This window comes from Ruditapes philippinarum, unplaced genomic scaffold (assembly GCF_026571515.1).
Source record: "Ruditapes philippinarum isolate M1 unplaced genomic scaffold, ASM2657151v2 ctg4767_1_1_1_1, whole genome shotgun sequence".
Classification (NCBI taxonomy): domain Eukaryota; kingdom Metazoa; phylum Mollusca; class Bivalvia; order Venerida; family Veneridae; genus Ruditapes; species Ruditapes philippinarum.
This window is the reverse complement of record NW_026855004.1, coordinates 153,832-179,859: the sequence shown is the minus strand read 5'-3', so window position 1 is coordinate 179,859 and position 26,028 is coordinate 153,832. Positions and strand designations below refer to the sequence as shown.

The following is a 26,028-nucleotide window of genomic DNA, read 5'->3' as shown; positions in this document are numbered from 1 at the left end:
TGAAACATAATATCCTTAAAATAATTGATTCACCTCTAATCTCATGGAACTTTAAATGAGTTAGTATTTAACATCCTTATCAGCATGTTTTTTTCTGCAAAAAATGCATCAAATCAGCCATAAATAATAACAAAACATTATGTCATCACACAGCTTGTAAATAAATACCATATAGGAACAGTGACCTAGTCAAAAATAATGTATTGGGTATTCCTTAAAAGATAATTTGATACTACTAGTATCTAGATTTACTCTTCTTAAAGGTTAACAGGTTATACATGTATTAAATATAATATAAATATACATGTAGAATGATAATTACAACATACAGAAATTATTTACAGTAAAGGATGAAGCAGCCCAATCACTGGAAGCACAGGAAGAAAGTTTTCTGGAAGAGGAACTGGACATAGATAAGGCACGTGACTACTGGCTGTCTGAACACCACAGGTTCGAGTACTCGCAGTACTCTGAGGTGTTACTCGAGTTAGATCCCCTGTCATACCATAATGTCGGCCTAGCTTTGCCTGGCACTTTCATAGAAAAACGTTTAAGTCTATATAAAAACATTTTGTATACATTTATTAGGGTTTTTTTATTAAAGGGGTTTTAAAATTTAAAGATTTTTTAACACCCTTACAAAAACCCGCTCAGGGAGATATATTTCAATAAGTAATTTTCTGATTTTAATTATAAAAATTAATGCAAGCATATATTTCTTAACATTTCCATTTCAAATTCAAAAAAACATTGTTAGAGGTTAAAAAATTTTCAAAATAATTTTTTTTTAAATTTTTCAAAAATGCCAAAATTTTGTTTTACGCTTTGGGTAAAGGTTTTAAAGGGTTCCCGGGGCCCAAATCTAAAAGGGAAAAGGGAAGTGACATCAATGATATACAGTAAAAAAATTTTACCCTTTTCTCCCGGGAATACATTTTTTTTTTAAACCAATCATCTTTTATTTTTTTGGGTAAGTTGTAGCGTCTTTATACACTTTTTTTTTTTTTAAACCCAAAATTTTCCCCCAAAATTTTTACATAATTTTTTTGGAAAAAAATTTTTAATTCTTTAGAAACAAATTCTCCAAATTTTAAAAAAAATAACAAAAATTTTAAATTTTACCAAATTTAAATAAAGGTTTAAAATTATTTAAATTAAATTTTCCCTAAATTAATTTAAGACCCGGGGTTTGGGGGAGAGTTTTTTGTTTTTTTAAAAAAATTTGTTGTGGATATTTAGGGAAAATTTTGCCTGGAAAAAATTTTGGGATGAAATTTTTGTGTAAAGCTTTTTTAAAAAAAAACCCAAAGATCAACAAGATGTAAAAAACGTAAAATTTCAGAAACTTGCCCTGGATAAATTAGCGGGTTTCGTTTTTTCATACAATTTTTTGGGACAAGTTTTGACGCGCTCGCAAAATTTTGGTAAAAACCAAATTCACAACAAATGGGGGGCCGGGGAAGGGGGGGAAAAACGACCATTTTTTCTAACTTTGATGGTAAAATCAAAAAACAAAAATTTTTTTTTTTTTTTTTAATTTAAATGTCTAAACATTTTTATCTCAGAAAACCTGTTGATTTCTTTTGATTTTATTGTTTTTTTCTTTAAATTTAAAAGGGTGAAAAAAATGTTTTTTCCAAATTTGGAATTTTATTTAAAAATTATTCAAAAACAGAAAGCTTTTTTTAAACAAAATATTTTAAAAAAAACTCTAAAAACCAGACCCTGCCCAGACTTGACCAAAAAGTCGGGGTTTTAAAAAAATTCGGGTTTTTTCCAAGAAGTTTTAGTAAAATTTAGCCCAAAAAAAAGGATTTTTAAAAAATTTGCCCTTTTTTTTTGGGAAAAAGGTTTCCCGGGTTTTAACAGAGGTACTTTTTTTTCATAGAAAAATTACAAAAAAAAGATGTCAAATTTTAATTCCTTGCATTTTTTTTAATGCCATTCCCTCTTTAAATAAGATATATACCTCCCTGTATTTTTGTTTTTAATGATAGCTCCTCCGACTAAAGACAGAAGATGTTATCTAGAAATTTCTTTTTTTGGTTTTTTTCACTAACACCACTCACTGAGGGTTTTAAAATCTTTTAATTTTTAAACTCTGTGTAAAAAAAAAAAAAATTTTGGCTATTTGTTAAAAATTTTTTTTTAAAAATTTTAAATTCAAAAAGGTAAAAAAAAAACATATAAATTATTTTTTTTTTTTGGGTTTTGTTTTTTTTTTTTAAATTTGGTTAGCCGGGGTTACCCTTTTTTTTCCCCCCCCCCACTGGCTACCCTTGAATTGCCCCTTTAAAATTTTTAACTTTTGAATAAAAATTTTTGAATGTATTGAAAAAAAGTCCTTCAAAAATTTTTCAAAAAATATTTTTAAATTTTTAAATTTTTTTTAAAAAAAAAAGGGAAAAATTTCCAAACCCTTTAAAGTTTATAACAAAATTTTTTTGGCATTTAGATAAAAATTTTTAAAGGTCTTTAAAGGTCGGGGTGGGAATGTAAATGTTTAATTAAGTAATTTAAAAAAGTGAGGTTTTTGTTTCCCCAATTTAAGGGTTTCATCCATGATAAATCCCAAAAATTTTTATTTATCTGTAACTTGTATTAGATTTTGTTTTTATTTTTTTATCAAAACCCAAAAGGGTTTAAAAAAATTTATTGGAAAATTTTGTTAAAATTTATCCCCATTTTTGGCAATTTTTGTAACACCCCTAAAAAAATAAATTTAAATTTTATTAGCTTCTTTCCCAGTTTTTTAAATTGGTTTATGTGCTCAACACATTTAATAAATTTTTAAAAAAAAAAAAAAAACCCTTTGGAAAAAATTAAATAAAAAACAATCTTTTGAAAAAGGTTTATCAGTTCCAAAAGATTAACTAAGTTTGGAAAAACCCTTTGTGCAAGAGAATTAGTTAAAAAATTTTTTTAGATTTTTATTTTATTTTTAAAAAAATTTTCCCAATTTTTTTGTAAAAAAGGGGAAAATAAATAATTTTTAAATGGACACTTATACATGAAATGTAAAAAAAGCTTCTCCATAATGGAAAAATGAAATTTAAGAATATATAGAACTGGCAAAATTAAACAGATCAGTTAAAAAAGGGGGAAATGTTTTGGGTTTTTAAAATTACAGGTGTTAGAGAAGGTCCCAAAGATCGGGGTCCCCCAACAGGATAGAAAAGGGAAAATTTTTTTTATATAAAACTTTTTCTTTAAAAAACATTCTTTTTGGGTTGAATTGGGGGGAAACAAAAAAAAATTCCCTAGGAAAAAATGGAATAAAAACGAAATTATTTCAGGTTATCCCTATTAATTTTATTTTGTCGAAAAAAAAAAAACCCTTTATATTCCAGTAGATTTTTTTGGAATAAATACTGATGAATTTTAAAATGTTTAAAAACTTAAAATCATTAAGATTTTAGAAATATTTTCATTTTTATGAATTTTTTTATACTGTGGTGCAGTCGAGTTTTGTGTGTTAAGTATTATTCATACCATTAGTTTGTTAAGGATTATAAGTTCATTTACTATTTATGACTTGTAAAAATTTTGTCAAACTCATTAATTTTCATAAAATTATTTTAAAATCATCAGTTTACAAGATTTTTTGATCTTTTAGATGCTTGTTTGACTTGAATTAGTGACATACTGGTATACTAAATTTTATGAGCTATTGAAATTTTTGATATCTTCATGTTTTTAGTTTTTTTAAGCCATTGGATTTATATTTTAGCCTGGTATGGTAACAGCGCCACCTTCAACAGCAGACGGCATGTCACGTCCCCAGACTGTATCACAGGAAATAGTTCCTAGTAAACTGAGGCCCGGTCTAAATGTTTACCATCCAAAACCTATCCCTCCACCAGAGATGTTACCCTTAACTAGAACTGTAAGTAATATTGTATCATTATCATATATTAAACTCCTGCTTTTTTATTCTATAGTTATGCTTTCATTCTATTCAATTTTTAGTTTCAATACTTGTATGTAATCAGAGAAAATATTGGCTATTGTTCACATAGGTGCCTGAAACAAACTTTTTTATGTTCTATATGGGCTATAAACTATAAAAAGATATCTTAATACACATATATAAGCTGATTATGTAAAAATATTTGATTGTGAAACAAGCCCCTGTGATTGTTTACTGTTATTTGATTGATTCAAGGTCAAAAGTAAAAATTGTGCAAGCATCAGTTGTGTCAGACTGTAGGTGAAGGCTGGCATGGCGCCCCACTTGTAGCATCTATATGTAATCATTGATGATATTGTCAAGAGAGATAAAACCATTATATGGATATGAAATATTAATTTTGTAAATAAATCTCAGTGTGTATGAATTTCATGTTTGTTCTGCTGTTAGACCTTATCAGATATTTTTCAAAATATTACCATTAATTTAATTGCTTACACCATTTGAATACACCTGAATTTGAGACCAACATTTTTAACTGATGAATCAAAGATAGGATGAAACATTTTCTTATTGGTCAATTTGAAGTCTATTTTTAGCATGAGCAATCAGAAATTGGATGAAATGGGTTTTCTTATTGGTTGATTTGAAATGTATAAATTAAGCTTTAGCCAATCAGAAACTTTTGTTACAGACTGGTTTTATGATGTTTCAAATGCATATTTTATCATTATAGAGCAAAGACAAGGAGTACCCTAGACTGTCAAACACGTTTTGCGAGACAGACGATATACTCGTCCATAAACCTGCCATCAGAATTGTAGATCAACGTAATTTGTACAAAGAGACGAAGCTGAAGCTGTATCGAGATCGGCCAAAAAGAAGCGAGGACGGTCCGAGCACAACGGAGAAAAAGTTCCGTATGATGTTAGAACAAGAGAAAAGCATGGCGTCTAGAAGTTCACGGAGCTCAAGGCAAACTACGTAAGTCTATGTCATATAATTAAATGATTACACGCATAAGTGTAGGACTTCTTATCTTTATAAACATTGTTTCCATAAATCACATACCGCACTTGCGCTAATTTATTTTCTAAATATTGCTATAGAAACAAATATGTTTGTATCAAGAAAGATTTTCATATGCAATAGGAATTATGTTAAAAATGTTTCAATAAGACTTTTTTTGCTTTAGTCATTATATATCTTTAGAAATTACAGTTTTGCACTCTGTATCACACAATTTTTTCGTTAGAGGATATTAGATTGAAGGTAGGTTCAGTAATGAAATTATTGAACAGTTGAATAAATTATAATATTTAAGGCACTATAAGCATAATATCATTTATTCAACAAGTTCAATAAATTAAGTAATGACCTACATGAATGTAGCATTCCATTTATCACATACCTAAAGACTAAAAAAATTATTTTGTCAGATAAGAGGTTTTTCATTGCCACCCCTTTTGGCAATGAGGTTTTTAAATGCTAACTTTTAGCATGGTTTTTAAACCCCAAAATTTGTATAATGCAAATAAACATCATGTCAAAATATATCCCAAAACCATGAAATCTTTTAGGGAAGCCATTAAATCGCACGGGTTTTGTGATAAAAAAAAATTTAAATGTTTTAATGAAGATTTTTCTAAAATATCAATTTATCTTTTTATAGACCCCCCAAAAAGATCACAAGGGAAAAAGAATGGGGTAACACCCTGATTGGTTTAAAAGCTTGATGCCCAATTAATTATTAAAGTTTTAAAAGGTTTCGTAAACCAAAGCCCCTCCTTTTTTATTTTTTAGTTTTCTCTCGGGTTCAAGTTTAAAATTTTTGATTTTACCCTATTTCAAATAAAAAATTTTTTTATTCAATAGCTATAAAATTCAAAATTTTAAAAAGAAGCCCAGTTTTGAAAGGGGTTTACTTTATTTCTTTTGTACAAAAATAAAATTTTCCACATCCAATAAAAAAATTTTAATTGTAAAATTGAATAGTACCCATCTGGAGAAATTACCTAGAATAAGGGGTTATTTTTAAAAACCCTAAAAAAAAATTACTAAAAATAAAAATAAAAAGGGAAAGGACATCCCTGGTAAACATTATGTATCGGGAAATGAATAGCATGTGAAAGAAATTTTTTGGCTTTTTTTTAAAAGGTTTTTTTGTTTTTTGTTCTAATTTTTGGGGGTTGAAAAAAAATTTGGGTGGAAAATTTATTCAGTTATGGGTTTTTTATCCCCCTATTTAAAAAATAAGGGGTTTATAGTAAAACGGCGGGCCATGGGAAAAAAACCCTTTATTTTTTTTAAATTTTGTCCCAAAGGTTACCTTTCCCTTATTTTTCCTTTTAAATTTAAATAATAAACCTTATTTGTTTTTGAAGACCACCTGTAAATAGAGACCTTTTAACCCGATGTTTTAAGGGGGAAAGGATTAACTTTTCTCTAAAATTTATGAAATTAAACTAACTTTTTTACGGGCCCCTTTTCCCTGCTAAAACCCCAATTGAGATTGGGCTTTTTGCCCCCAAAGGGATAGAGTTTAACTCTGAAGTAAAAGGACGGGCCCCCTTAAACTTTTGAAAACTAAATTTTTGTTTTTTTTTAATGTAAAAAATCCCTTTGATTTGGACTTTTCCCAAAATTTCCCAAAAGAAAAAAATTTTTAAACCAACCAATTCAAAAGGTTAATGGTTAAGTAAACTTTTCAATGTTTTCCCGTAATTTGTTCTAATTGGAAAAAAAATTTAAAAGGGGTTTAAAAAAACAAAAGTGGTTTAAAAAACCAGCAAGTTTCCAAAAAAGCCTGAAAACACCCAAGTTTTTTAAAAAAAAAATTGAGCTAAAAAAATTTTCTATTGAAATTTTAAAAGAGTTTTTGGTAACCGAAAAAATTTTTCCTGAAAATAAAGGATTTGGGTTTTGGCTAAAAAATTTTGCTTGGTCCCAAAAAGGTAAAAAAATGTTTTTTTGTCTTTTTTGGCGGCTAAAAATTTTTAAAATTTTTTTAAAGTTTAAAAATTTTTATACTAAAAACTTTGGCCCAAAAGGGGATCCCAAAAAAAAAAAATTTTAACACTTTTTAAATAAAAAAATTTCTTTTTACTTTTTTAATTTTCCCCAAAATTTATTTAACTAAGCCCAGTTAATAGAGAGTTATTTTTTGGGTTTTTATAATTTTTTAAAAAATTACCTAAACTTGGGGTTTTTGGAAAAAATTTTGGGAATATTAACAGTAATAAAAAAACCCTTTTTAAAGTTATTTTTTAAATTTTTTAATTAAAATTGTTAAAGGGTTTTAATTAATTTTTTAATTTTTTTTAAAAAATTTTAATTAATTTTGTTTTTTTATTAATTTAGAAATTCTTTTTTAAATGCAGTAAAAAAACGTTTTAAAATAAAAGGATAATGTAAAAAGGAACAGGCTTGCCTAAAAAGGGTTTTTAAACAAGAAAATTTTTATTTTTTATGGGGAAAGCACACCAATGTCCACTATTTCAAAATCAGTTTCTATAATGTATGTATAGTTGTTGAGGCTAGTGATTTTCCTAATACATTAAAATTTTGTCTTATATTTGCTAATGTTTCTAGATTGATTACTGTATTGTTTGCAATAATATAACAAGTTGCTGATTCTTTCATTTATAATAAATGTGATTTTTTTTTATTTTTATGGAAGCATCAGATAAATTGTTTGCAATATATATGATAATTTTTATTATAGAATGAAATAGCCTTTTCAGAATTGAACGAGACATTTCATTTTAATCAACTTTGAAACAATTTATACAAGATAAGACATTTTATTTTATGATTTATTCTTGATGTATAAAAATGATCTTCTTTGAGTAATAGATGTATCATTTAATATGGCCTATTAGTGTTGAAACCAGTTTAGCCAAAATATATGAACACAATTTAACAACTTTTATTTGTTAAAGCTGCATGCTTCCAGAGTCATGCTAATTTTCATGAAAATTTTGAAAATATTTTTATGAAGAAAACAAAGAAATTAATTTACACATTAAACACAGCACTAACAATCAACATAAATAACCCCCAAAAAAGAGGTCATAATATGAAAAAAATCCTAACTGTTTTAGTCATGCAATAAAAATATGGTGATAAATACTGCAATATCAGTCATTAATTGCACATAACATGTAAATTATTATTTGAATCTTTTTACTTTTCTTAAAATTCTAGAAAAGTTTTCTCAAGTTTTTTTTGTTGAAATGTTTGACTCATCTGGAGACATGCAGCTTTAAGCCAATATAACATTTACAAGTGATACAGGCTTCCTTGTTTGTTTTTTTAAATCATAGTTCTTTATTTTATGTACATCATTTTGTCACTTTGGCTTATGACTGATTTGTTTTGAAGCATTATTTTAGCTTGTGTGAATAATTTACAATGTATTATGTTTGACAAGTATTGTTGTGTCATATGCGGCCTATACGAGTATTACATGTATATCTTTTGATGGCCACTTTTTTCTTTGTGTAATAAAGATACTCAGAAACTCTGCAGTTGCGAGTTTTTCCCATCTTATATCAGGGTGCAAACAAACTTAAACATTTACAGCTTATCAATGTTAAGCGCAACACTTTCATTACTCTGTTGTGTATGGTAGTGCATGCCCTTTGAAACTTCAGCTGTAAAGTTTGTTCCTACATTTTGATTAGATGGGGAAAAACCCACATTTGCCAATAAAGTTCTGAAAGACATCTGTAAATATTCAAAAATTTATTGCTGGGTCAAAGTTAACTTCAGAAGGAGGACATCAAGACATCTATTTTAACATTGATCAATGCCGTTATTTGATGCCTTCATAGTACATCGTTCATATTGGTTGAAATTTACAGTATTAAAAACTCAATTAAAATTTAAGAAGTTTGTTTCTGATACATGAAAAATGCGTATCTGTAACACATATTATATCAAAAGTAACTATAACTTCATTTTGTCTTGAAAAACGAGTTAAAATGATATTTCAGTATTATTAAATACTAGTATTTCAGTTACATGTTTTAATTGGCATACCACAATTTATCATTACAGGGGTAAAGGAGGACCAAGTACTAGAATGTCAATGAGTAGAACACTTACAAAAGGTAAAAACAAAATTTTTCATCTTACATTTCCTGCTGAGGATAAATATTTAAGATATATTGATCAGAACAAAATTAAATATATATGAGCCGCATCACGACAAAACCAACAGAGTGTATTTGCGACCAGCAAAAATCCAGACCAGCCTGCGCATCCACGCAGTCTGATCAGGATCCATGCTGTTCGCTATCCGTTTCTCTACTTGTAAAAGAGTTGGTTAGCGAACAGAATGGATCCTGATCAGACTGCGCGGATGTGCAGGCTGGTCTGGATCCATGCTGGTCGCAAACGCACTTTGTTGGTTTTGTTGTGAAGCGGCTCAAATATATATCTAGTCTAGCAACTAAATTTTAGTAAAACTTGTTTTAATGGGTACCTTAAATGTTATGTTTTAGTTCACCTTTGTTTACAAGTTGAATTGCTCAAATGATTTTATGTCATGCTCTGAATTATATAACCCCATGGCATACAGTCATGTGAACTCTCCCACTTTAGGCGGGAGACTCCCACTTTTTTCAGCCATATTTTCAAAGATTTTTCTAAAGATTATGGGTATTTTCACAAATTAAAGAAATCTCCCTATTTTTGATGTCAGAACTTCCTTCTTTGTTAATTGCAAATTCTAAAATCTCCCTCTTTTTGAAGAAAAATCTCCTTCTTGATCATTGAAAAAAGTTCACATGTATGCCATGGCACATGACATGACATTGTTACATAGGAAAAAATTAGTAAAATAACGAAGTGGAACAGTCAAAGCAACACATTTTCATTATACAAACTTAGCTTGGCAGTACTTTATACCATATTTTTGGATTTCAGTTGTGAAAAAAGTAAATGGTATGTCATTGTAAAATGTATATAAAAATAATCTTATGTAAAGACACAAAGCACAAGTAGTCAATATAATGTATAAAATAGTTATGACTTATGATAGTCACATACATGTAAATTCAATATTAGTCACTCTCAAATGTATATATAGCAATGTGTTATAAAAGAAATTGAAATAGTTACAATATCATCACAAATACAAACAAAAACACATTTAGTATTATAAACTGGTAGTACTTATTACATTAAATGTGATTTTAGAAATAATACATGAATTATATGAGTTATTTTCTAAAGTCATGGAAGAGAATGTATAGGCTTTTTAGTAAATGTATTTATGTGTTAAATGGCAAATGCCTCTTCAAAGTTTTCAGGCAGTATTTTCGGCATGTTGACCACCATGATAAAACAACTGATACGTCATAGCTGGATAACTTTCTCACTATTTGAATTATTATTTTTAGAATCTAAAGTTCTTGTATCTATTATTAGTCTCCCTCATAAGGCCTTGACTTGAATCTCCAATACATGAGAGGGGATGGGGGTTTAGTGGGGCATGATCCCTCTGGGGTTTGGCTAGTATGTGGAACCCCTTTGAGATTTGGATATGAACTTCATATGAAATCTCGCATAAACTTGTTCAAATCAGCAAATTCTTGACTTGTGATCTCTAGAAAACTAGTAAAATGTCAACCCCTCTTTGGAATAATTCATTACCCCTTGTCATAATTTTGCAATCTCCGCTGGTAAAAAATTTTTAATCTGAGCGTGCATTATATACAGGAAAAAAATAAATAGAACTGTTGTCCAAATTCTGTTTCCTATTGAACTTCACACTCTGTTACACATTTTTTTGTGGTTTAGATATCTCTGTTTGAATGTTTATTCTGGCCAGCCTCTGTACTACTGGATTTCTAGAATGATTATATAAAAATCTCTAAAATAAATAATGGTCTGTTAAGGTAAGTCCATATAAACCAGTTACACATAGGGCCATTTCTTGTTTTGTTTTGTTTTGATTTTCTTAAAACAGTTGTATGAATGATTGACCTAATTTATTATCATGACATATATTTAAAGTGAAAGCAGTTCTAGGAGCAAGTATGTCAAACATGTTGTTTATTGTAACAGAAAGGCTATATTTTGTTCCAGGATAATGTGGCTTTGGTATTGTTGCTATTTTTTTTCTTCCTGATTTTTATTTGTTCACCAGTTTTGTTTTTTTAGCTCACCTGACCACGAAGTGGTCATGGTGAGGTATAGTGATGGGGCTATGTCCGGCGTCCGTCGTCGTGCGTCGTGCGTCGTGCGTCGTTCGTCGTCAACAATTGGGTTGTTAACAGTCTAGCAGTCACAGTTTTGATTGGATCATCATCAAACTTTGTCAGAATGTTTGTCTCAATGAAATACAGATCGAGTTCGAAGATGGGTTATCTCGGGTCAAAAACTAGGTCATGGGAGCTAAAAATAGAAAAAGCTTGTTAACACTCTAGAGGCTGCAGTTTTCATACAAATATTCTGGAAATTTGTCAGGAAGGTTTTTTTAATGATATCTAGGTCAAGTTCGAAGATGGGTCATCTCCGGTCAAAAACTAGGTCACGAGCTAAAAATAGAAAAAGCTTGTTAACACTCTAACAATTGGGTTTGTTAACAGTCTAGCAGTCACAGTTTTGATTGGATCATCATCAAACTTTGTCAGAATGTTTTGTCTCAATGAAAATACAGATCGAGTTCGAAGATGGGTTATCTCGGGTCAAAAACTAGGTCACAGGAGCTAAAAATAGAAAAAGCTTGTTAACACTCTAGAGGCTGCAGTTTTCATCCAAATATTCTGGAAATTTGTCAGGAAGGTTGTTTTGATGATATCTAGGTCAAGTTCGAAAGATGGGTCATCTCTGGTCAAAAAAAACTAGGTCACGAGCTAAAAATAGAAAAAGCTTGTTAACACTCTAATAATTGGGTTGTTAACAGTCTAGCAGTCACAGTTTTTGATTGGATCATCATCAAACTTTGTCAGAATGTTTGTCTCAATGAAATACAGATCGAGTTCGAAGATGGGTTATCTCGGGTCAAAAACTAGGTCATGGGAGCTAAAAATAGAAAAAGCTTGTTAACACTCTAGAGGCTGCAGTTTTCATACAAATATTCTGGAAATTTGTCAGGAAGGTTGTTTTAATGATATCTAGGTCAAGTTCGAAGATGGGTCATCTCCCGGTCAAAAAACTAGGTCACAGGAGTTAAAAATAGAAAAAGCTTGTTAACACTCTAGTGGCTGCAGTTTTTCATCCAAATATTTTGGAAATTTGTCAGGAAAGTTGTTTTGATGATATCTAGGTCAAGTTCGAAGATGGGTCATCTTCGGTCAAAAAACTTAGGTCACAGGAGCTAAAAAATAGAAAAAGCTTGTTAACACTCTAGTGGCCGCAGTTTTCATCCAAATATTCTGAAATTTGTCAGGAAAGTTGTTTTGATGGTTTCTAGGTCAAGTTCAAAAGAATGGGTCATCTCTGGTCAAAAACTAGGTCACACAGGAGCTAAAAATAGAAAAAGCTGTTAACACACTATAGGCTGCAGTTTTCATCCAAATATTCTGGAAATTTGTCAGGAAGGGTTGTTTAGATGATATCTAGGTCAAGTTTTGAAGATGGATCATTGTCTGGTCAAAAACTAGGTCACAGGAGCTAAAAATAGAAAAGCTTGTTAACACTCTAGTGGCTGCAATTTCATCCAAATATTTTGGAAATTTGTCAGGAAGGTTGTTTTTGATTTTATCTAGGTCAAGTTCGAAGATGGGTCATGTCTGGTCAAAAACTAGGTCACAGGAGCTAAAAATAGAAAAAGCTTGTTAACACTCCATAGGCTGCAGTTTTCATCCAAAATATTCTTGGAAATTTGTCAGGAAGGTTGTTTAGATGCTATCTAGGTCAAGTTTAAAGATGGATCATGTCTGGTCAAAAACTAGGTCACAGGAGCTAAAAATAGAAAAAGCTTGTTAACACTCTAGTGGCTGCAGTTTTTCATCCAAATATTTCTGGAAATTTGTCAGGAAGGTTGCTTAGATAATATCTAGGTCAAGTTCGAAGATGGGTCATCTCCGGTCAAAAAACTAGGTCACAGGAGCTTTTAAAATAGAAAAAGTTTGTTAAACACTCTAGTGGCTGCAGTTTTCATCCAAATATTCTTGAAATTTGTCAGGAAGGTTGTTTTGATGATATCTAGGTCAAGTTGGAAGATGGGTAATGTCCGGTCAAAAACTAGGTCACAGGAGCTAAAAATAGAAAAGCTTGTTAACACTCTATTGGCTGCAGTTCTCATCCAAATATTCTGGAAATTTGTCAGGAAGGTTTTTTGATGATATCTAGGTCAGTTGGAAGATGGGTCATGTCCCGGTCAAAAACTAGGTCACAGGTGCTAAAAATAGAAAAAAAAGCTTGTTAACACTCTAGTGGCTGCAGTTTTCATCCAAATATTTTGGAAATTTGTCAGGAAGTTGTTTTGATGATTTTCAGGTCAAGTTCGAAAGATGGGTTATCACCGGTCAAAAAATCTAGGTCACAGGAGCTAAAAATAGAAAAAGCTTGTTAACACTCTAGTGGCTGCAGTTTTTTTGATTTAAAATATTCTGGAAAATTTGTCAGGAAGGTTGTTTTAATGATTTCTAGGTCAAGTTCGAAGATGGGTCATGTCTGGTCAAAAAACTAGGTCACAGGAGCTAAAAAATAGAAAAAGCTTGTTAACACTCTAATGGTTGCAGTTTTTCATCCAAACATTCTGGAAATTTGTCAGAAAAATTTTGTTTTTGATGATTTTCTAGGTCAAGTTCGAAGATGGGTCATCTCAGGTCAAAAACTAGGTCACAGGAGCTAAAAATAGAAAAAGCTTGTTAACACTCTAATGGCTGCAGTTTTCAATCTAAATGTTCTGGAAATTTGTCAAGAAGGTTGTTTTGATGATATCTAAGTCAAGTTCGAAGATGGGTCATCTCCGGTCAAAAAACTAGGTCACAGGAGCTAAAAATAGAAAAGCTTGTTAACACATTAGGGGCTGCAGTTTTCATCCAAATATTCTTGAAATTTGTCAGGAAGGTTGTTTTGATGATGTCTAGGTCAAGTTCGAAGATGGGTTATCTCCGGTCAAAAACTAGGTCACAGGAGCTAAACATAGAAAAAGCTTGTTAACACTCTAGTGGCTGCAAGTATTGATTTCAAATATTCTGGAAATTTGTCAGGAAGGTTGTTTTGATGATTTCTAGGTCAAGTTCGAAGATGGGCCATCTCAGGTCAAAAACTAGGTCACAGGAGTTAAAAATAGAAAAAGCTTTGTTTACACTCTAGTGGCTGCAAGTTTTTATTCAAATATTCAGGAAATTTGTCAAAAGAATGTTGTTTTTGAATGTTTTCTGGGTCAAGTGCTTAGATTGGTCATGTCTGGTCAAAAACTAGGTCACAGGAGCTAAAAATAGAAAAATCTTTTTAACACTCTAGTGGCTGCAGTTTTGATCCAAAAATTCCTGGAAATTGGGTCAGGAAGGTTGTTTTGATGATTTCTAGGTCAAGTTTGAATATGGGTCGTGTCCAGTCAAAAATTAGGTCACATTGCCCAAATATGGAAAAATCTTTATAACACACTAGAGGTCACATGTTTGACTCAGTCGCATCAAACTTGGTCATGATGCTTGTTTAAGACATTGCTTGAATGCGGTTGTGTCAGGTGAGCGATCCAGGGCCATCATGGCCCTCTTGTTTAAATCAATTTTCAGTGTATGCTGCATGACCTTTTGCAGTTTTTTCTTAAGATTGTGTATATTGTATATCACCATTTATTCCATGATGTTGTCTATGATTTGTTATATAGTAACAAAGTACCTTTTTCATGCATAAACATCTGCAGAAGTCTTAGTACTAAATCAAAACTGAAGGGCAATTTACATTCCACATAGTCTGGAGAAATTTGCAGATATTTTAATGTATAAAACAAAAGGTGCATTGCTTGAATTTAGCCTTGTGTATGGATGACATTTTCATTTTAAGAAAACATGCATTTTCTTAGGAACCACTATAGGGACTTATTTGCACCATGCATGTCCATATTGGATTAAAAATCATATACCTTATGTATTAAAGTTTTCAGGTCTCAGGTTTTTTTACTGATTAAAGGAAGTGTCTAAAAAAATTTTAACAAATTTTTGGACAGCTTAAAGGAATTAAATTTCCTATTTCCATAAAAGGGGAACCCTTCCCCGTTATATATCTGCTCATTAAATTGTTTTTTTATTTGGGTTAAAATTTTTGTTAGTTTTAATAAATTTATTAAAATTTATTCTCTTTATACGTTTATAACTTTGTTTGTAGCTGAGAGTCAAAATAGACCAGATAGTGAGACAGGAGGTACATCTAAATCTATAGCTGTCCGTCTGTGTGTCTGATCATTTGTCTGTTCTAATCTAGATGTCTTCTTCTTGCCTGTATTTCTGTCTAGTAATCTTATTTTTTTAAGTAACTAAAAATGACTAAAATTTGGGTATAAGGGTCAGCTTCTGCTAGATCTAAAAAATATAAGCATTGATCAACTGTCCATGTTTCTGTCTGTACATCTGTCTGTCTGTATGTCTGTCTGTCTGAAATATTAGCCCATATTTCTGTCTGAAATATTAGAAATGATCAAGTGTCCATGTTTCTGTCTGTATGTCTGTCTGTCTGAAATATTAGCCCATATTTCAGTCTGAAATATTAGCATTGATCAAGTGTCCATGTTTCTGTCTGTATGTCTGTCTGTCAGCTTAGTTTTGATTTCGTTCAATATAGCGGCTTCGCTTTGTGATGCTTACAGCTATACAGTTGATGAATAGAAAAGATAATTTGATAGGATTATTGAGAAAATTTAATTTAAAAAAAAAAAAAATATATATATATATATATATATATATATATATATATATATATATATATATTATATATATATATATATATATATATATATATAAATGTGTAACTTATAACACATAAACATATAAAAGCTTTTTTGCATTTTTAAAAATCTTCAAGAATGATACTACATGACTTTATTGACATGATCTTTATTACATCAACTCTTGTCATTGATTCTTCTATATAAACCAGTCTTATAATGTTGTTTATCAAAAACTTGAATAATTAAACAATTATTATAACAGCACTATTTGATTATAGATTATTACATGAAAATTATGTTTATTATGCAGGTGTATTAGATTTTGAATTTTATTAGTGATATTTAATTTCAGTGCTTTCATGTACATTTATACCAGTACCATGGCCGCTGTGTAATACATAAATATGCTGTGTATTGATTTTTGTGTCGCCTCTACGGAGTAGTGGCGACATATAGGGATCTCTTCTCCGTCGTCTGTCTGTCTGTCTGTCTGTCCGTCCGTCCGTCACAAAACTTGTCCGGACTACTCCTCATAAACTACTGGTGCAATTTCATCCAAACTTTACAGGAATGATCAGTACCAAGTCTAGTTGTGCATATTGTCAGCATTTTCCGGTTCAATGATTTTTGTCAGAGTTATGGCCCTTTAATAATTTTTAATTTTAAAGTTTGTCCGGACTACTTCTCTTATACCACTAATGCAATTTCAATGAAACTTCACAGGATTGATCTGTAGCTCAAGTCCTTGCGCATATTGCACGGGTTTTCCGGTTGAATGATTTTTGGCCGGGTTATGGCCCTTTGATAAAAACGTTTCTTTTTCTGTGTGTTGCCAGATACACAAAAGCTTGTCCGGACTACTCCTGATAAACTACTGGTGCAATTTCATGCAAACTTTACAGGAATGATCAGTACCAAGTCTAGTTGTGCATATTGTAAGCATTTTCCGGTTCAATGATTTTTGTTTGAGTTATGGCCCTTTATTAATTTTTAATTTTAAAGTTTGTCCGGACTAATTCTCTTATACCACTAATGCAATTTCAATGAAACTTTACAAGATTGATCTGTAGCTCAAGTCCTTGCGCATATTGCACGGTTTTCCGGTTGAATGATTTTTGGCCGAGTTATGGCCCTTTGATAAAAAGGTGTTTTTTTCTGTGTTTTGCCAGATACGCAAAAGCTTGTCCGGACTACTCCTCATAAACTACTGGTGCAATTTTATCCAAACTTTACAGGAATGATCAGTACCAAGTCTAGTTGTGCACTGTCCGTCTGTCTGTCCGTCTGTCACAAAATTTGTCCCAACATGAAATTGGCCATCATGAGGCGACACATGTGATTACTGATCGCTCTTGTTCTATATGAGTATACATATATTTGTTATTGATTTTTTTATGTATTACATGTATAGATGTGCTGTGGTTATCATGTATTGACAAATATGCTTGAATTGTCATGTTATACCTATACTGTAGTTGTGAATGCTTTCCTATGTACACTGTTTGCTAGATATTTTTTGTTATAAAAGTCCAGAAATGTTTTGCTTTGGTTCTTTTCTAAGATATATTGTTTTGTTTTATTGACAAAATGTGCAGCTTATTTGTGCTATGAAAATGCCTGTTTTTATTTCTTATTAATCTTCTTACTTCAGGTTTTACTTGATATATTGATACTTTACATCTGTTTTATTTCTTTATAGAGGATTTAAATACACTATCAAATCTGTTTTTTTAAAGAACGTCTCTAAAAAATAACCATAATTTTAAGCAAAAGACCATCTCCTAAGAACATGTATAGTGATATTTTTTTAAAATAAAAACCTTATCACTTAATGACAATAACTTTATTTCCAATTGAAAAAGGGTGATTATGTTATTATTTATTATTAATTATGTTAATTGATAATCATTTGTTTACTGTTAATTGATAATTTTTTTTAACTGGTCATTTTTTCGTTTTCATTGATTAAAGGTCTTTTTTTCTACTCCTTAGACTAACTTTCCCTTTTTAGATTTCAGTTTATATTAGAAAAAGGTTATTATCTAATTCTTTTTAGTAGTGAATCTGAATTTCCGTTTTGGATTATATTATAATATTTTTCGACATAGAATATATATTTTAGTGATACAATGATTTTTATAGGAAATGACCTGTCACAATACTGATGTTATGTTTGAAATATAATACAAGAGTTGAAAAGATGGGGATACATAATCCGAGAATCTTTTTTATATTACAGCGAGCACATGGTCCAGATTGAAGCCAAACAGCCGTGGTAAGGAATATGGTGGACTGAAGTGGGAACGAGTGAAGGTAAATGACTAGTGTGCCTTGCCAAATTGCTGCAAAGAAATTAAATATTTGATAGTCATCTCAAGTTTGCATGTTCAAACCCCTGGGGTGTGTTTTAGCGACAATGTTGATTAAATACATTATATACTGAGCAGTATTGCCAACAGCCTTCATTTTTTTTTCGCTATAGAATATTTTTTAGGAAATGTCTTATTCTATTAAATTACAATACCAATGTTTAAACTCTTTTGGCATATGAAAACATGGTAAAAGTAAAGTATTTGAAGTTAATTTGGTTGACTGTGCCAGTTAAATATTGACTTACCTGTTTGTCTGTTAATCATTTTTGTAGAAAAAAGTAACAGTATTCTCATAAAATAGAGAATGTTCCTTGAAGGAAACTTCCGGAAACTTGTAACTCAGAATATTCATTGTTTTATAGACATTTTCTTAAGAAAGAAGACTTTGACAGGAAAGAAAGGCTATGCAAATTTTAAGAGATTTTATCTTAAAAGTTAAGATGTATCAGTTTCTGTACTTGCTGTTTCAGACAATAGTGCATGTATCGTTGGTTTCTAAAAGAGCGGAGGAAAGAAGAGATGCAGCTAAACATCTTGGTCTACTACGATGTGGTGATGCTATGGTGTTCTTTGCTCTCAAGGAGAGGCTGAGGGTAGATGAAGATTCTAGAGTGAAATATGAAGCTGCAAAGTCACTCATTCTATTAGGTAAATAGAGGATAATAAGATGAAAATAAATCCAATATTTATAAAAAAAACAAAAACTTGTTATTCTATACTTGAAAAAGTTTATTTTATAGCATTCTGGTCAGATAATTCTTCATATGAACCTTCTCTTTATTCATAATTTTACTCTGACCCCCTTGTGGCTGAGGAGTTGCCTTTAAGAGTTGAGGCTTCAGAATTGCAGCCACAGTTTATCCCTGCATGATTTTAAGAATTGACTTAATGGGTTTTGAATTACTGTAGTCCATGCATCTCATAGCTCCAGCAGGTGAGATAGTTTTGACCCCTGGTGTTGCTTTATGTTTGTAACACTGGAGGTTAGCCAAATTCATCTTTCCTGTTTCAGCCCATATTTACTCTGAAGACCACTGTCATTTTGTTTCTTAATAAGAAAAATGTACTAGCAGACATTGGAACTAATCATAAAAAAACCCAAAAACATATTAAACTACAATTTATATCAATATTCCTATGCAAACAGCCATTTTCTCTTTACTTCTGTCATAGCAGTTGATTATGCTGTGTGGCACCTATAAGCATTTTTTTCTGTTGTTAGTAAAAAAAATCTCCCCATACATTAAATTTCTGTATTATGTTTTATATTACAGGATGCTGGGATGAAGATGTGTTACAAGTGGTGTTAAAGTATATCGTCATTGGCAACGCAGAGATACGTCAAGACCTTATTCTGAACATGATAGATGGAAAAAATGTTCAGTATGTTAACAAGGTAATTTCTCTTTCATTTTTGCATGTTTAATGCAATGCATTTTGGGTGTAAATGACTGGTCATTTCTGTGATTTTATCTTGCTAGTAACTACTGGAGGTTCTGTTCTGTGTATTGGTTGAGTCATTAGTGGGCACCTGAATAGAACACCTTGAATTTGCAAAGTTTTTACATGACCTTGAAAGTGGTTGGCTGTGCAACTTATAACTAACACTCTAAACGATCTTTAGATAAAACTGGATAATATTTATTGGTGAAAAGTCTATAGATAAAAGATTGCCAGTTTTAAGCAAGTGCATTTTCATCAATAATTTGCTTTTAGGTAGATTCTCATCATAAACAAATGTTGATTAAAATATTTAATGCGAAAATGTTATCATTTACTTTAAAAGCCAGAAATATTTTTTTTTTCCATTTTGTTATTAAATAATTCTAGTTTTTGATATCAATATAAATGTAGATTAACTTTCAGTTTTATAGTTTAAAGAAAGTGTTCCTATTTTATAATCACTTTTGTTATTTTACAGAAAATCCCAACATTTCCAGAGTTGGTGAAAGTTTTGAGTCATTTTTGTTGCAACCCCGACCCTGATGACTCTATAGCATTTGATGCAGCTGTGTTGCTAGGCAAACTCTGTGTCATGGATGAGAATGCTAAATTCAAGCTTCTAAGATCCCTGGAACACAGTACTGATACGCATATAAAGGCAAAGGTAAATAAAAACTTGGGTAGTTGTTGTCTTTGTGACCATTTGCTACATTATGATATTTAATGTTTAACTTTACAGCTAGAATATTTAACCATTTGCTTTTTAGAACATTCTAGAAGTAATTTGTTCCTAAAATTTTCAATTTTCCAAAACAGAATTGCATCAATATTAAATAAACATGTATTTTGTGTTTTTGGTTTGATAGGCTTTAGAAGTGTTGGTGAAGCAGTTGAACTGTACAAGTTGGGATGTTGTTCAGCACTTGTTGACATTGTTCCAGAAGTCTCCAGTATGGAAATATAGGGCCCTAGCTGCTGATCTACTCATTGTTCTTGGTAATATTTTAATATATTTGTATATTTATAAATTTAGTGAAACAGATCTGAACTTTGACATGATGTAATCAGGCCTATTCCAAGTCATTTTGGGAAAAAGAACCTAGTCCAGTTTGGAAAATTTTGTGTTGTAAAATTGTGTAATTGGAGAAAATATTTGGTACCATTAAAAACCTCTTTCATGCCCTTTTGGCATAGTACATGTGTATTTTGAATTGTGCATTATTGTTTATTCCAACCTATGCAAATATCATTCAAAGCATAAAAAAATCCATGTACATTAAAATTTGACATTGAAATGTGTGGAAACATCTCTTTGATACCATACTGGAAAGAACTCCAGCAAATTTGTCAGTTTGGATGTCAAGAATTTCATTTGGATTGGTATTATTTTTGTGAAGATTGGGAAAAAATAAGCATATTTGACATGGGAATGGGCCTGGTAACCTGATCCATGGTGACACTGGGAAAAGGCATGATAATCATGATCTTTGTACCATGATAACATGACATATTTAAACCATGATATTTATATGGCATGATTAAATGTCTATGACATGATATAACCATAACATAATTTTTGAACATTACATAACTATGACATGAAATCTATGACTTGATGCCAACATGACTCAATGACTATGATATCATGTAACCTTGATGTGATTTGACTATGACATATCTGGTAAAAGACCAAATATGACGTTTCTACTTTAATTACACCATGACATACTTGATCTGAAATTGTTTGAACCATACGATCATAATATGATCATAATATAAAAGCATGATTAATTAAGGTTATGCCCTGCCAATCAAAGACAAAAATGTATGTTCCAAATATAAAATAATGCTGATATTTTGTTTAGATTACTTTTTCTAAATTTCAAGTCTTTCTTAGTTAAAAAAACTTCATTCTTTCTTTATTTTAAGTTGTAATTATTCCTTTAGTTAAAAATGATGATCACATAATGAAATATATTTTAGGTAAGGATAATGTTTGTAAGAGAGGTGAAGAGGAGAAGATTTATCATATTCTAGAAAGGAAACTATGGGATGATCCTAATAAGGTAAGTTGAATAAGATGTTAGTTAGACCTATCTGATGCCAGAATTCATTTTTTTGCTTCCTGGCTTCCTGATGGAACTTGTTTAGGAGTGTGTTATATCCCTGTTTGTCTTTCTGTCCATCCATCAAAATACATGTAAACCAACTACCTTGAATTTTCCAAGTTTATCACACAAAAGTAGCTGTAGAAATCACACACCTGATTTTAATCTAAGCACTGTTGGTGCTAAAGGTTTGCATTGAGTTAGTTGTGAGGCATATAAATGTTAACATGAAATAAGTGAGTCAAAAAATAGTTAATATATCATAATAAAGTTTTTATAAAAATTTTGTACATTATAACAAATGTGACAATGTTATTTTATATTACAGGATGTGAGAGTATCTGCAGCCAAGGCTCTCGCTGCATTAGGAATGTTTGGAAAGGCATGTGAACGAATTGAAAAGTAAGTTATACATTCTCAATTTGCTTTGAAGCAACTTTGTTTATTACTTGTATAAGATAGTTAATCTTTAATATACTTCCTGGTCTATTTTATAGGATAAGTGATGTAACATTTTGACATCAACAGATTTAGAATCATGCAATATATATTGTAAAGAATGATTTAGTACAAACATGACTATTTTGTTAAGTGTTGGGAGTTAGCATAGGACTGAAAACAATTGTTTTAAATTTAGCAGTAGTTTTTGTGCATTTCTGTGCTAACAATATTTCCTCTATTAAAACCTTTACTTTCAGATTTTTCTCTCTGTTGTCCACATGAAAATTTAATGCAAATGTGCTCATACAAATTATATGCTTAATGTCAATCATTCAATCAAAACATTCAACCTGAAGCATTCATCTTCAAAATTAAGTAAATAAATTTTAGAAAATGATTTTAGAACAGGAAATGCATTTTACAAACAAAACAGATGTTATAAAATAATGAGCAAAAAATTTTTTTTACACATGTAGTATATTCCATATTTCAGGAGATTAGAGGACACGGATGAGGATATCAGAGCTCAGGCAGTCATTTCTGTGGTGAGTAAAATAATAGTCTTTTATTGACAATATTAAACATACAGTAGTTGTTTATAGACCATATTACAATAGGAGATATTCTAATATTAAATTTAATGAATTGATTTAGTAATTCATTAATATACACAACAATTACAAAGGAAATGATTTTTTTTTTTTTTTTTTTTTATTTTTTGTTTTTTGTTTTTGTTTTTGTTATTGTTTTTAACATAGAAAAACTATCAAACTGTTTTTCTTATTGGGAAATTTTAAGGTTGATATAATTATTAAAATTATCAAAGATGAAAATATCTTCAGCAATAAAGCTTGCAGGGGAACAGGTAAGTTCTTTCTCTGAAGGGTGATTTTCTTTAATACAACAATAATAAAGTTTGGGAAAATTCTTATTTTCAGGGGACATTGGAGATGAAGAATGAGAAGATTATACGACTATTGTTGGAGATGTTAGAACTTGATGCCAGTGAATATGTCCGCCTGATGGTAACATGACAATTTCTATCCTCTCCCCATTTCTTTATTCTATTATTCTTATCTCTTTTTCTTGTCTATTCATTCCTTCTCAATTTTTATCATGTTGTCTTTTATTATGTTCTTCTTATGTTGTCTTATTTCCTTTTTTCCTTTTTTGTTGTTTTTCTTTTATTTACACTGCTATAAATTTCTCCTTACCTTTCTCAGAAATTTACATTAAATGGTATTTTTCAAATACTGTGGTAAATGCAAATTCATATATGATTTCTAATAAGTGACGAGATAAAAGTCTATGTAGAAAGAAATAAGATTGTCTCTTTCAAATGATCAAAATACAAATGTAAAAGGATCATCTTATCATATGTTAAAGATATACTATGCTCATCCCTGAATAAAAGAGGTCAAGTAAAGTTAGTCTTTTCTTAAAAAACTGCCAGTTTTATTATTGACACTATATACATTTATTCATCTTGTGACCAAATATATTTTGTAGAATTTTAAACATGACATATCTACTTTTTGTGAAGTCAAACATGTTTATTTTATATTTACAAAGAGACTTTGTAGCAATTATTAATATTTTCTATTATCAAACTTGAGCATAGTACATCTTCAATCTAATTAAACTATTTTAATGATATATTTGTTTTACAGATTGCAAGAACATTCACAGTGCTAAAACTTGCAGATAAGAGGGTTTTGAGAGCCCTCAGAGAGAGGGACAAAGTGGAAGGTGCCCTGGCCAGGTAAAATCTTATATCTACTTCTTTACACCTTACTGTTGAGGTATCAAAGTTGCTACATGATTTTTATATTTTTGGTTAATTTATTTTGCACATGTATTAAATTAGAGAGCATAAAATCTTTTATTCATCTGTATCAGTGTTATTGAGATGTCCCTCCTTGAGTTCAGAACGCAGCCTATTAAAAAAAAAAAAATGAGGAATTTCAATATCAATATGATAAAATTGAGCATGCAACAATATAGTTAGACAATGTTAAAGTGCAGATGTACTTTTATAATGATAACATAGACAAATCATCCCTAGCTGCTAGGAATACATGTACCAGTGTAAATAGTAAACAATTTAAAAAGTTCAGTGAATTTTATGCTACAAATATTGTTCTCTTTGGTAACAAACCCTATGATGAACACCACAAAATTGAATTATTATGTATTTTGTATGTAAAAATTATATCAGTCTTTTGGTTGGTTCCATAGAATAGAATGGACAAGACGTAACCTAGGATAGGGGGATTATTTATATGAGTGGATAACTTTATGATACATAAAACCTGTAGCAACTTTGTAATCTGTTGTGTTAATATTTTGAATTTTAAATCAAGTTTTTGGTTGTTGTTTGTTTTTTTGCCTTTTGTTGTAACCTGACCATGGTAATAGGCTAACATTGTCACAGAATTTGTTATCATTCCCGGAGTGTGCCTAACTTTTTTTTCCACCAGTGTGACATAATTAATAAGAAATTTATTTCAGTTGACGTGAAATTTTATTTTCAGTTTGGAAAAAGAAACAATTTCTAGTTCTTGTTTACTTTTCTTCATGGAGAATAGTTTGTTTAATATTTATTCAATTAATTAGTTGTATGATTTCACATAACATGTATTTTTAATGGAACATTTTGAAATAGAATCAAATAACCCTAACCCTCCCTGGTGGCGACAGACCAGTGAAGAGCAAGATAAGGCCTGCACATCTGTGATATCTTGTCATGGTCTGCACAGTGTTTGATATTTGGTCAGTAATACTGATATTCATCAATTGAGGGAACATTTTAAAATATATACTGACTCAGAACATATTTTGAAATTTTCCCTAAATTGATGAATGTTGTTGGACTAATCCATATAAGGTTACATGTAGTGTGGTATAAGGGTGAAACAAAATATTACTTACTATATGTATATATTATTCAGTTTTTTACCACTTGATATTACTTGATTTAATTTAAACACTTTTATGTCTGTATATACTCTAAAGATTTGTCGTTTGAAAATATTTTATAATTTTGTTTTAGCATCTATTGAAAACTATGATTTATTGCAAGACCTGGTCAAGGCCTTTTTATTAGTGGTAACTTCTTTATTAATTCAGGATTATTTTATAAAATACTAGGGAATAAAAAGATTATAGTGATAAACTTATTAGTTATCAAATAAATGTAACTGTTAATTTTGTATATAAAAGAACGTCTTTGAAAAAGGTAAAAGTCTCCCTATGAAACACAAAATTCATTTCTCTGTCAATAATAATCTATATATATCATCTGCCGACCTATTTCTTTAATTGTTTCATCATTTATTGATGTAAAATTTCTTTTTACACACTGTCAGTATACATTCACCATATTTCTATATTTAGAAAATTAATGCTTTCTGTCTTTTTCTGGGATGATAGTTTAAACAAATTCTGTATTAACAGTGATTTATTTAATAATGTAATGATCTCAAATAAGATGAACTTTCTTTTATTCTCATATTTCCTCCTATCTAAAAAATACTGGTTCTACTGCAGTCTATTAACAATATGAGAAGTTCTTATGAAAACATGTGTCCTGTCTATCTTTGTTGCTACCAAAGTGGCATCTTATGTCCTATACTTAATGAGTTACCAAACAGTGTAATGTTGAATCAGCAGATAAGGTATATGATAATGTTGGCATTCAAGACTTTATTTCATCATTATCAAAATTTGTTATCTTGGTTGGGTATAGTCAGTTTAATGTTGCAGCGCTACTCTCAGTGACTTGTACTGCAGTATGCATTTTATGATAATCTTTTAAAGGTTTTCATGAAAGGTTTATTCAGCTTTCCTATTTTTGCCATTTAGATATTGACCTAAAGATTTTTTTATCATTTTGGAGAC

General features: G+C 30.3%; 1 protein-coding gene across 1 annotated transcript in view; it reads left to right on the top strand.

The window, feature by feature from the left end:
* The window catches only part of LOC132741796 (uncharacterized), a 41,978-nt gene that overhangs the window by 10,702 nt on the left and 5,248 nt on the right, over positions 1-26,028 (top strand). The window contains exons 10-24 of the mRNA XM_060730066.1: positions 345-573; positions 1,181-1,187; positions 3,731-3,886; positions 4,647-4,894; positions 8,972-9,024; positions 18,004-18,077; positions 18,607-18,784; positions 19,411-19,532; positions 20,058-20,243; positions 20,446-20,575; positions 21,563-21,645; positions 22,016-22,089; positions 22,622-22,673; positions 23,067-23,153; positions 23,799-23,890. Of these exons, the coding sequence (XP_060586049.1) occupies positions 345-573; positions 1,181-1,187; positions 3,731-3,886; positions 4,647-4,894; positions 8,972-9,024; positions 18,004-18,077; positions 18,607-18,784; positions 19,411-19,532; positions 20,058-20,243; positions 20,446-20,575; positions 21,563-21,645; positions 22,016-22,089; positions 22,622-22,673; positions 23,067-23,153; positions 23,799-23,890 (1,771 nt within the window). The remainder of the gene's footprint in view (positions 1-344; positions 574-1,180; positions 1,188-3,730; positions 3,887-4,646; positions 4,895-8,971; positions 9,025-18,003; positions 18,078-18,606; positions 18,785-19,410; positions 19,533-20,057; positions 20,244-20,445; positions 20,576-21,562; positions 21,646-22,015; positions 22,090-22,621; positions 22,674-23,066; positions 23,154-23,798; positions 23,891-26,028) is intronic.